The sequence below is a fragment of the Fusarium oxysporum genome, chromosome V (genome assembly GCF_013085055.1).
Source record: "Fusarium oxysporum Fo47 chromosome V, complete sequence".
Classification (NCBI taxonomy): domain Eukaryota; kingdom Fungi; phylum Ascomycota; class Sordariomycetes; order Hypocreales; family Nectriaceae; genus Fusarium; species Fusarium oxysporum.
In genome coordinates, this window is record NC_072844.1 from 239,005 (window position 1) to 251,210 (window position 12,206).

General features: G+C 48.0%; 5 protein-coding genes across 5 annotated transcripts; 2 read left to right on the top strand and 3 right to left on the bottom strand.

Moving 5' to 3' along the window:
- Positions 1-326: 326 nt before the first annotated feature.
- Positions 327-1,191, bottom strand: FOBCDRAFT_273525 (3-oxoacyl-reductase; the record flags this gene model as incomplete). The annotated part of the gene is made up of 3 exons (XM_054704445.1): positions 327-668; positions 724-1,113; positions 1,165-1,191. The coding sequence occupies 3 exons, from the start codon at positions 1,189-1,191 to the stop codon at positions 327-329; spliced, it is 759 nt and encodes a 252-aa protein (XP_054560420.1).
- Positions 1,192-2,013: 822 nt separating this feature from the next.
- FOBCDRAFT_260365 (NCS1 nucleoside transporter) lies at positions 2,014-3,843 on the bottom strand (the record flags this gene model as incomplete). Its single annotated transcript, XM_059611261.1, has 4 exons — positions 2,014-2,741; positions 2,808-2,893; positions 2,949-3,627; positions 3,684-3,843. 4 exons carry the CDS (start codon positions 3,841-3,843, stop codon positions 2,014-2,016), a joined length of 1,653 nt encoding a protein of 550 aa, XP_059464819.1.
- A 939-nt stretch (positions 3,844-4,782) lies between these two features.
- On the top strand, positions 4,783-7,773 carry FOBCDRAFT_135715 (hydantoinase/oxoprolinase; the record flags this gene model as incomplete). Its single annotated transcript, XM_031183130.2, has 1 exon — positions 4,783-7,773. One exon carries the CDS (start codon positions 4,783-4,785, stop codon positions 7,771-7,773), a length of 2,991 nt encoding a protein of 996 aa, XP_031038772.2.
- Positions 7,774-8,093: 320 nt separating this feature from the next.
- Positions 8,094-9,212, top strand: FOBCDRAFT_182006 (uncharacterized protein). Its single transcript, XM_031183131.3, has 5 exons — positions 8,094-8,398; positions 8,457-8,560; positions 8,619-8,912; positions 8,960-9,098; positions 9,145-9,212. Exons 1-5 carry the CDS (start codon positions 8,177-8,179, stop codon positions 9,157-9,159), a joined length of 774 nt encoding a protein of 257 aa, XP_031038773.2. The 5' UTR covers positions 8,094-8,176; the 3' UTR covers positions 9,160-9,212.
- A 205-nt stretch (positions 9,213-9,417) lies between these two features.
- Positions 9,418-12,147, bottom strand: FOBCDRAFT_250103 (putative fungal-specific transcription factor; the record flags this gene model as incomplete). Its single annotated transcript, XM_059610901.1, has 8 exons — positions 11,961-12,147; positions 11,883-11,906; positions 11,702-11,820; positions 11,155-11,642; positions 10,804-11,090; positions 10,318-10,755; positions 9,985-10,235; positions 9,418-9,928 (listed from the first exon to the last, which is right to left on the bottom strand). Exons 1-8 carry the CDS (start codon positions 12,054-12,056, stop codon positions 9,418-9,420), a joined length of 2,214 nt encoding a protein of 737 aa, XP_059464820.1. The 5' UTR covers positions 12,057-12,147.
- Between the last annotated feature and the right edge of the window lie 59 nt (positions 12,148-12,206).

A 12,206-nucleotide genomic window follows, 5' to 3' on the forward strand; every position in this document is an offset into this window, starting at 1 on the left:
AATGCTTTACATACTATTATCCGCTTATCTCAGTGTACAGAAAGAGTAATATAATCGGAGGGAGATAAATATAGTATAGTGGATGGAACGTAAAGAGATAAGTAGGTTCTTCTCAGATGACAATTTATTCTTGACCTTTTTCTTTGAAACCTACCTACATCTTATGCATTCCATCACCATGATCCTTCGGTTCAGGGTCGCCGCGAACTAGCCAACCTGGCGCTACCGCCGACCAATATGGGGGAACTGGTTTTGTCAATATAGGCCTGACAGATGTCCACGCAGTCTATTGCCATATCTATAGATCGTTACATTCCCCTACACGATCAGATAGTATTTCCACCGTCAACCGGCCAGCAAGCTCCTGTTACAAAAGATGCTTGCTCGCTCAATAGGAAAACAATTACACTAGCGACTTCATCCGGATGCGCGGCTCGAGTGATGGGGTTTGCTCTGTCCGTCGCTGGCTCTCCATTCGCATCTCTTGGTACGGTACTCTGGGTCATTGGAGTGTCGATAAACCCTGGCGCGACTGTATTGATGCGGATGTTCTTTGATCCAACCTCAGCCGCCACGGAGGCGCAGAGGCCTACAACAGCATGCTTGGAAGCTGCATATACCGGTGCCGAAGGGAGGGCTCTAATACCTGCCGCTGACGCGACAGTGACCTAGATTTGCATAACTGATTAATGGCGCCCCGAAAACAAATACTGCGTATCTTACAATGCTTCCCCCCCTGTCACCGATGCTAGCTATCTGGGCTTGTAAACAATTGAAAACCCCCTTTGCATTCACGTTCATCATGAGGTCCCAATCTTGCATTGTTGAGTTGAAGAGAGACTTTGGCTTAAAGATGCCAGCGATATTGGCGGCACCGTCCAATCGACCGAACCTCGACACTGTTTTGTCGATCCAGTCACTGACTTGATTCGCATCAGATACGTCTACCACGAGTGAGAAGACATCCTTCGAAATTCCTTCGTTTTCAAGAATTTTCATAGTGTTGGCGAGGCCGACTGGGTCCAAATCTACCAATGAGAGCTTGGCGCCCTGCTTGTTCAACTGTATCGCGGTCGAGCGCCCGATGCCACTTCCTGCGCCAGTGACAGCAATCTACAAAATTGGTGAATCAAATTGATTTCAATGAATCAGAATGGTACTTACGACTTTGTCTCGAATCGAATCCGTCATAGTAGATAAGGTTATTATATCTTTAGATAGGCGGCTCTATTAAAAGAATAATTATATTGCCTTCAGAAATGTTTCTTAGGGTTGCTTAGTTGGCTCCTGCAGATCTAGCTAACGGGTAGTCTTTATGTCAATTGGGTTTATCTGTCCCCGAGGACGGGGTAGCTGACTCGCGGCATTGAGTCAGGTAATTTGTTTATCTTTATTCCCGAGGGGCTGCGAAGCTGACTGGCGGCAACAAGTTAGCTAACACCCTATCAGGCCTATTATACATGCCTTTAACATTTTACGAATTGCTGTCGCATCTCTTCTAGAGCGCTTCTACAATCCTATAAGTGCTGTTATTAACATCGATAGCTTAGCTGCTCTTATTAATACAAGACCTCGTCTTCACCGCAACAATCCTTTGCGAAATCCCCAGTTAGATGGATACTGAGATTGCCATGGGGAAGCTTCTTGGCAAAGACTTGTCTAAATTTAGATATTGATGCAATTATCATACCTACAGAACCAGACCAACCGTCATCATTCCTCAACACCTAAAGGTATCTTATCTCGGCTTAGACGTCAAATACGCTGCGACTTCAGAGGATCTAGTATTGGACTTGACTGCAGAGAACATATTGTGACTTGATATGCCTCATTGAGATGTCATAAGCTTTAACTATCAATCAATCAATAATCGTATCAAAAGCTTTGGTGATCAGATCTGGTTCTGATCATCGACAGCTTCTTGCTTCTCGGTGTACCAAACAAAGACCACTATATACCATCACTTCATTGGTACAGTTCCATATATTATAAGAAAGGTAGATGTGTATATAATCAACTCTTCATTTGAACAGGTACACCTTGAATCACAGCGTCTTTCTCACTTCCCTCCGATCCTAGGCCCATACCTAACTTGATGGCTTCAGCCTCAGTAAAGGACCCGAAGTAGTCCATGTCATCAACAAGTCCCAAACCAGGGGGCGGGAACACACGATTGATAGCGTAATGGGCAGCGAATGAGATGGCAAATCCGAGAGGGAATGCAAGATAAAACAGTTCATGCCAAGCCTCGCCAACCTTGACTTTGTTGGGGGTCACACCAGCTGCAAATCCAGGCAGTTGAGTCACAAAGCCAAGGAACCAAGCAATAAAACTCCTGGGGTTGAAGCCATAACTGAAGTAATAAATACTGGTAGGACCAGGATTGTAGAGATGGGACAATTTGATGCGACGGGAACGGATCAGCCAGTAATCACAGACTTGAATGCCAATAATCGGCCCAAGAAAAACACTGTACGCAGACAAGACGGAGATGAAGACGCTGGCTGAAGAAAGAAGTTCCCACGGGCACATGGCAACGCTCAAGACTAGAGCAATAAAAGCACCTCGCCTGATATTGATATAGGAGCTGACGAGACCGGCGAGATCCATACCAGCGCTATATGCGTTGTCAACCACGTTGATCGCAATCTGGCACATTACAAGGCCCAAGCCAGCAAAGAATGCCGCGGCTCTTGAACCAGATGAGTAGTCTCTGTCGAGCCACTGTTGGCATATTAAGGCTTGATAGTTGATACACCGTTAGTAAGGATGAAATAAAGGAGAAGATGCTGGAGATTTGGACTTACGGGGATTCCAGGTGGCCTCCCCCCAGATGCCCTGAGTGGCTGATGCTGCAAGGCAGCCAAAGAGAGGAAAGAGTGTGCCGAAAAAGCTGTAAATGTATAAGTTGCTGCCCTTGCAAGTCCCAGTCATTGATGGTAACTCACATGATGGAAAACCACTGCCCAAACACTTGATCACCAGGCTTTTGAGCAAATCGGGTGTAATCATTTGCATTAGTCAGTCCTACTGCTATGCCACCAATGACAGTTGTTACACCAGACGTGATAGCCCAGCCAAGGTCATGAGAGCTCATTGGAGTTGCACTCTCGGAAAGGAGAGGGCCACCCCCTTTAGCTTCAACTAGAGACCAAACCATGATGGAGATGAGCGTGACCGACGCAATGATGTTGAAAATAAGGAGAACTCTCTTGATTTTGTGAGGGTGGATCCAGAGAACTGGGGTCATGGCGACATTGAAAAGAATCCAGCCAACGAACTGCTTCGTATCGAGATGAGACGATGCAGGAAATACGTTTCCGAGTCTTTGGAAACCGGGAAACATTGCAGACAAGATGACGGAGATGCAGAGACCGCCTGTCCACGACTGGACAGAAAACCAGACCAGACTGAGAATAATTCTCTGGACGATGGCGATGAAGGATCCGTATGGACCCCAGATATATCTCGAAACAACAGGGAAGCCGATGTGCCATTCAGCACCTGTGTAGCCATTGAAGATCGCGACCAAGCTGATGATGACCTTGCCGATCAAGGTAGCCACAATGACCTGCCAGACACTGAGGCCGGTGGCGACAAGAGAAGCGCCCAGCTGCCAGTTGGATACTAATTGGGAGTCAGATTACGAGTATATTCATAGAAATTGCTCGTGGTTGGCTTACTGGCAACCTGGTTCACCAACCAGAAAGATATAAAAGTCATGGTGTTCCATGTTCGACGCTCTGGCTCCAACGGACGGATGTCGTCATTGATCCAAACATTGGAGACGGCTCTATCTGCGCTGGGCAGTCTCATCCAGGTCAGGATGGCTTTGAGTGACATACTGGCTGGATAGTCCTTTACGTCGGGGCTGTAAAAGATATTGGAACTTGGTTCTATTGAGCTGACCCCTTCGGATCACAACACATTCCGTGGGTTCTCATTCCACTTTATGATGTATCTTATCACCATTGAATATGAGGAATGTCTTAGACTTGGAGATAAGCAAGGATTCATTGCCACTACCTCCTAGTTGGGTTACATTGTGCGAAGTTGGAAAATCTTCTTGGTCTTCTTCAAGTCTCACACTGTAACCCATACTTTCGAAAAGAGGGGTCGCTAACCGGCAGATAACGATTTGGAACTACCTTGCGCTACTTAAAGTTGAGTCTTGTGTAACCCGATTCCAGAAAAAGAACTCATACCCGGTGGATGAAACCCGGAATCCGGAGTCCGGAACCAAGCTGTCGTATCACATATGGCCTTAAAGACTAGGTAGCATTGGAATGAGAAGAAGTCTCATCCGATCTGTTGGTGAGATGGAGTTATAGATAGAGAGACAATTCATAAAGCCCGACATCAATTGCCGCTTCGGCATTCCCGATTTGGACATGACGCGGCATTTAGCCTGAAAACTGACGATCATTAACACACTCGGATTGTTTCACCCCGACCAAAGTTGACCGAAGATAGGGCAACCACTTGCTCGGGACGATTGCACCGTTCAAGCAAACAAGAAAGTTCAGAGGGGTTCATGTAACCACGCATCGTTATCTTTCAGATACGGCATATCCTGGTAGAAACCCCGCAGATGCATGGAATCTCGCGGTTTGTTCATGTAAGCTAACCGTATTGCTCCGCTTTCTATGGCCAGATAATGGTAGCAATGGTGCGAGAGAAGCTCTGTTATATGAGCAAAGCGTTGACTATTCTCACTTGTCAGTTTGTTTTCAAGAGAGTGCTGCACAGGTTTCAGATTTCGAGCTCCAATCCCTGCCCATCATGACTCTAAGTAAAGCTGTACGCATAGGAGTCGACGTCGGCGGTACCAATACCGATGCCGTTGCCATAGACGTGGCCCTCGCTACTCAAGGCGATGCACAACGTGGAGTCATCGCCTTCAAGAAAACTCCTACTATGCCAGATGCGACTGCTGGAATCGAGACTGCTGTTAGAGCTGTCATTGACTCTGGCAGCATAGTTCCCCAGCGGATAGCAAGCATCACTGTCGGCACAACACACTTTATCAATGCAGTCGTGGAGAGAGATGCCAGGAGACTTCAAAAGGTCGGCGTCTTGAGACTGTCACGTTCGTTTCTCCGAGAAGTACCTCCATTCTCAGACTTCCCGCCCGATCTAGCAGCCATCATCAAGGGATACTGCGGAATCATCGATGGAGGCCTGCACATTGATGGTTCTCAAGAAGCACCCATCAAAGAAGCCCAAGTGATGGCCGAATGCGAAAAGATCAAGGCAGAGAACCTGAGGGCAGTTGTGATCGCTGGCGTCTTTTCTCCGATTGACGAGATATTCAAGCAAGAGAGCCGCGTCAGAGACATCATCCTACGAGAAATTCCAGGAATTGACGTCGTATGTTCTCACGAGGTGGCCAATATTGGTTTCCTAGAGCGCGAAAACGCCAGTATCCTCAATGCTGCTATCCTTCAATATGCTCGAAAAACAATGAGGAGGTTCAATCAGGCCAAGAAGAAGCTGAACCTGACGTGTCCACTATTCATTACTCAAAACGACGGGACCACCCTTGATGCTGCCGCAGCAGCTAGGATACCCATTAGGACCTTTGCATCTGGAGCCACCAACTCGATGAGGGGAGCTGCATACTTGGCTGGGATCGATGCTGGAGGCAACTCCTCGGCCATCGTCGTGGATATCGGTGGAACTACAGCTGACATTGGCGTAATTCTACCAAGCGGACTTCCAAGACAAGCCTCTGCCTATGTCACAGTCGCTGGAGTAAGAGTGAATTATTCAATGCCTCATCTGCACTCGGTTGGACTTGGTGGGGGTTCACTCGTGCGCAATGTTGATGGAAGAGTCAAGGTCGGCCCTGAGTCGGTTGGCCACTACCTTGTTGAAGAAGCTCTTGTTTTTGGTGGCAATACATGCACAGCATCTGATATTGCTGTTGCCCTGGGAAGAGCAGATATGGGTGATAGGAGCAGACTCGCTGAACTGAACCCTGAGTTTGTCCAGTCGGCAAAAGACTGCATCAAGACTCTACTCGATGGAGCTGTCGATGTCATCAAGACCTCTGCTGATCCGCTACCCGTACTTCTCGTAGGAGGAGGTGCCGTGCTTGCACCAGAGAATATCTCAGGTGCCTCAAAGGTCATCCTCCCGCCATTCCACGATGTTGCGAATGCCATTGGTGCTGCTATCTCTCGTGTCAGCGGTGACGTTGATATTGTTCAGAGCACAGCCCACCAGACAGAGTCACAGACTCTTGAGCGTGCAAAGAAGATGGCCGTCGAAAGAGCCATTCAAGCTGGTGCCATCCCCGAAAGTATTACGATGGCGAATGTAGAGAGTATTCCGTTGCAATACGTGTCTCATCAAGTTCGAACCATTGTTAAAGCAGTGGGAGACGTCGACTTCAAGGGCTACGTATCAGAGTTGGAGCTCGAGGCTGTAGGTGATTACGACGACGAAGTCAGCGACGAACCTGAAGGGCACAAGAATCGAGCTGTCAATACTACAGAAGTTATGCCTCCGGATCCTTTCACCTACACTCCTACCATCAAGGCCAACGACGAGGGCGTTCCTGAATGGATACTCAATGAAATTGATCTGGCTTGGCTGGCGGACGGATGTTATGTGCTCGGCTGCGCTGGCGGTGGCACCCCAGCTCCTAGCTTCATTCAACTGCGGGACATTATAAGACAAGGCCATACTATTCGCATCATCGACCAGTCTTCCCTCAAAGATGATGCCCTCATCTACTGGGGCGGCCATATGGGATCTCCTGCCGTGTCGGTGGAGCGGCTACAGTCAACCGAGACGGTCCAAGCATTCAATGTGCTCATGGAGTATCTCGGTCATAATAAAGTCGATGCTGTCATGGGATTGGAGATTGGTGGTGCCAATGGTATGGAGCCGATGCTCGTTGGCTCCTCGCGGTTCTTTAATGCGCCTGTCATTGACGGTGACTGGATGGGCCGAGCATATCCTACATACTGGCAGACTACGCTTGCGGTACATAAACCACTGGAACTCGTTCCTTGTGCCATTGACTCTGGCGATGGCAAGAGTATCATCATGACTCGAGCACCAGACGACGAGATTGTTGACAGAGCATTGAGAGCGTCATGTTCCGAGATGGGAAGCCGAGTCGGTATGGCCGCCAAACCTACCACTACCGAGAACGTGCGGAGATATGGCGTGCTGAATACCTGTTCTCTTGCTTGGAGGATAGGCAGATGCATCGCCCGCAGTGTTTACAGTAACCAGCTCTCGACAGTTGCAGAGTCGATCATCAAAGAGGCTGGTGGGTTGACGTCAGCCAGGGTGCTATTCAGAGGCAAAATTGTAGAAGTCGAACGAAGACTATACAAGGGGCACTCGCACGGCGCTCTACGCATTGAAGCATTCGACGAGCATGTTGATGACGAAGAAGATAGTGGATCGAAGCGAATGGCACCTGTAGTCTCAGGAGGAACATTGCGAATCCCTTTCAAGAACGAAAACATTCTTGCTGAGCATACCGCTGCTGACGGCTCTCAAATCAAGATCATCGCCTCTGTCCCTGATCTCATTGCTGTGCTAGACAATGGCTCTGGTAGAGCACTAGGTGTTCCAGAGTTCAAGTACGGTTATAGAGTGACTGTCTTGGGCATTACATGCTCACCGCAGTGGACGAGAACACCTTCTGGTATCGAGATTGGAGGACCGAAGGCATTTGGCTATGATGATGTTGTTTACAAGCCTCTTGGGGAGTATGTGGAACCTGCGAGTGTGATTAGAGAATATGCTTAATTTGAGGTGTATATGTATAAATATCCCATTGAGGTAATGAGAAGCTGGACCCGCGGAGCACCAGATGTCAACATCAAGTGCCACCAAGTTCCTAATTTAAAAGAAGTTACTATCAATTGGCGCAAGTTCGACGGGAACGAAATGGTGGGAGACGGCATACAGCTCACCCTCGGGACCGATGCGCTGGGCAGTACTTAGTCTACCCCGCGCCCGCAGTGCAGTTTGCCGCTAACCCAAATACAGGTATAAAATCTCAACCTTGGTAAAAAGACAAGTCAAGTCATCTATTAAATACTCGCCTTGTTCCCACATCTAATGTTGGATCATAATAAACATCAAGACCTCTTCTCAAATAACCCAAAACCTTATTCACATACATTGAATACGCTTCCAGACAAGCATCATGTCAAACACAGCCGGAACACCTGCGACATGGGTAGTGGTTGGTGCTTCACGGGGAATCGGTCTTGAGTATGTCAAGCAGCTCCTTCAGGCAGGAAACACAGTGATTGCCGTAGCTCGCAACCCAGATGCGTCGGGACTATCGGCAGCGATTAAAGCTCATGGTAGTCCAGACAATTGTATCGTGGAGCAGTGCGACGTTGCAAGTAGCGAAAGCATCGATGTAAGCTCAACGTATCCTTCCAGGTCATTATGGACATGTCTAATGGCTTCACGTGCAGAACTTTGCTGCCAGAATGAGCGCACTTGTAAACAAGGGACTCAGACTCGATAATATCGTCATGAATGCAGGTGTCCTCAGATATCCAAATCGAGCAACGGAATTGTAATGCCCCATCAAAAAGCATTCCCCTAGATGTACAATTGCTAACTCGAGCTCCAAGATCATACGACAACTTCAGATTCCACATGGAAACCAACGTCATTGGACCCATCATATGCGCACAGAAACTGGTCAGCTTAAACCCTGATAACCCTCCTTCCAAACTGATATTCATCTCATCTGACTCCGGGTCCGCCGCCAACTTTCTGGCTTATGAAGATGGGTTCGCAGCATATGCGGCGAGCAAGGCTGCACTGAACCAGATGCTAAGGCATATGGCGCAGGAGTTGAAAAGACGCGGCGGCAGGTGGGCTGAGATATGTGTTCTGGCTCTCCATCCCGGCGAGGTGCACACGTGAGTATTCCCTGCTCGAGTACTAAAGCTTGACTGACAACTACTAGGGACATGAACTCTGGCGAAGTTGGTACCTGGGATGTGGGAACTCTTTTAGAGCCAGATGAGAGTGTCTCGGGCATGCTTAAAGTGATTAGTGAGAAGGACCACAATGATAGTGGCACATTCTGGTGCTGGGATGGCAGGGTAAGTTTTTCAACAACTCATCGAGTATAATACTAATAACTGCCAGGCTTATCCTTGGTAACGAGGGACAGCCAAATTAGGAGCCTTGTCAGTAATGCTTGCATTACGAGACTTGTATAGATTCCTATGACCCAAGGTTTATGTTCATTTCGTGGAAGAAATCACAAACCCGGCAGCAATCCATAGGTGAACTCGTTTCGTATCATGAACCCAATCGAGTTGTCTGTAAACGAATAGTGCCTGAAGAGTGGTGTACTGATCTCGCCATTACCTTGCATCGTGAGACACTTCAGCTTATTACTCAGCTTTTATATTTCTCTCATGCCAGATCACCCCAAAAGTAGCTATCTTCTAGAGCCCTCGTCATCTGATTATTCATGTGCAGCCAATTTCCAAGCTGTGCGCCATACTGGTCGATATCAGTATCCATGCTACCAGGCACCTCCATCTGCTGATCCATCCATTCAGCTGTCCCTTCTAACGATGTGCTTAGGGAAGTTTGTGAGTTTGGAAAGTTGAAGATTGGCGTAGGCAGGGCAGGCTGTTGATGAGCAGGTGATGGCACGTGTACGGACGAAGACGCATTTTCCCACGAGCCAAAGCCGATACTCACCTTGCTCAATCTAGCTTCAAGATAGTTTCGAGCGGCATCGTACAAAGCTTTAAATAGATGAAACTCTTTCTTCGCTCCGGATGAGAAAGCAGAGTCTGTGACAGGTTGTAATGTCTTGATGACACTTTCGAGCAGATCAAGGCCGTTCTTGTCACCAGTCTCGATAATGTGACAGAATACGACGATAAATGGAACGAAGGGTGAGTGTATGAGAGCCCTGCAAAGAGAAAGGGTCAGTGAAAGAAGTTTCAAGTCAGATTTGGGGATACGTGCAAGTTGACATAAGTCTCTAGGAAGTCATCCTGTAGTCCAGCCACTACAGACTGCCATTCCTTGTGTGCTTCAAGGGCCTTGTGAGCACTATCAATGCACTCTCTTCCAAGTGCAGTACCCTGATTCGTCTCGGCAGGTATGGCTCTGTAAATGAGGCAAAAGAGGGATAAGTGAAGTACCTTGGTGGTGCAGAGGAAAGCCTTAACAAACTCAGTACCAGTAGCCTGGCGCATCGCATCTTGGTATAGTTTCTGTAGACTTGTCAGTAAGATATCACCAAGAATATAGGATCGCCCTTCTTAGAAGCGGCAATCGGGATTTGTGCATTCATACATCGCTAGGTAGTATTCTATTCGTGTGCACTTCAAGCTCTGATGCGAGACTCCTCGCCCTCGTGGTTCTAACAGTCTGAGGCTGTGCCAAGGCAGCAGAACTGTAAAGCTGGTCGTAAATCTTGCCTTGTAAATAAGCTAGTTCTTTCATCTTGTCTAGTTGACCAAAGTAGCCTATCTCTGATCTCGACTCTATGCTAGGAACCGGAATAGTGATATCGCCATCATGGATAGTTGATGATCGGCCAAGACGGAGAGAGAGACCCTTTTCTTGCACGTAAACCAGCCAGAATATTCTGATCTTACCCATCCTGATGTCTGGAGGATCGCGGGCCATTGCAATCTTGCTATGCATGCCTAGCGTCTGGCTCAAGTGTGATGCGGTTGCGATAAAGTCCCATGCCGCAGATGGCTTGCATGTTTCAAGGCAGTATATGCTCTGGGATGATTTAATATGATATCAGGACAAATCATGAATCGTACCTACAGCTACCATCATTGAAGCGACCGTCCCGATATTGCAAGGTTGATGGAAAGGTAGATTAGCGAGTACGGTCTCGAGATTGTCCCGGCACATGACTGCTTGCGCCTCAAGATCAGCCTTTTGGCATGAATCTGTGGCGATCTGTTTGCATTGTCTAAAAAGCCAATAGAGTCCCGCATTGACAGCGATGAGGTCAGCATGAGTAACTTCTCCCGGAGAGTACACCGTAAGAAAAACGTCAGTGAAAGAGGTAGCTTCGTTGTCCCAAAAGAACCGAACTCTAGGGTTTTCTATTAATTGTAAGCATTGGCCAAAGAAAGAAAGAAAGAAAGAAGAGGTAGTGACGGCTCATACCTTTGGCCATTCTGAGACAAATGAAAGCTTTGTCAACGGGGGGCATAGGAAGATTGCGCAGTGTAAGTCCCGATTCAAGTACTCTAGCATGAGGATACAGGTAATCGAGTTCCTGTTGGTTTGAATCCCTCCCCAAAGCCTTCCTCAGAGACTGCAGAACAGAAGACATGTCAGCAGCGATATCGATGCCGTTCGGCTTGTTGATGATGGCATCTTCGAGAAATCCGTTGGCAAAAGCGGCTTGAGCTGAGAGCGAAGATTCTCCCTCATGCTCCAACCTTGGAGTGAGAAGCTGGCTCCCAACGCCATTGCTAGGTGATGGAGACGATGCTTGGGTTACGGGTGCGAGGCGTGACGTCGATGCTGGGTGGGATGGGATTTTCGATGCGGTAGCTGCGGGTACGACATGTAGGGTTGGGTTTTGACCAGCTCCCAATGTATTGCTAAGCTCTGCGAGCTTTTGCGCGATATCGTCGATCTTTTTCTCACTAAGAGATTTGAGTAAAGGAAATAAAAGGAGATGGACAAATGGTATACATGTACTTACTATATCTCCGAGATAAAAACGCGTTGTCGCCTTTCCTTGGGCTTGTGCCTAGGCGGATACGTGCAGAGGTTCTCGGTGCGGACACAGTAGGCACACGGGTGTCTCCGGTCGCAGCGCACCTAAAGATGTTCTAAATTAAATAAAAGTCTACAACTGACTGTATTCAAAGAGGGATATGTACCTTTCTGCGGCGGCATCGATCACACTGGTTTGGTTTGGTCAGTAGGTGAAGCAGCGCTTGATTTTGCAGGAGACTTGCTGAGATTGTGGACAAAGGGACAAGCTGTTCGTCCTGAGGGACATTATCTACTTCCCGATCCGATACGGGGGAGGCATCGTCTCTTTCGGTAGCCATTTTGTTAAAATGGGCTTGCCAGAAATGCTCAAGATGATGACGGAGGAGGGAAGTTCAGAGGTCCGCAGGCCGCAGACCTTGAGCATTACGGATACAGCAGTCAAAGCTTGAGACCAAGGCTAAGCTGCGAGTTATGGGTCTCGCTCGCCT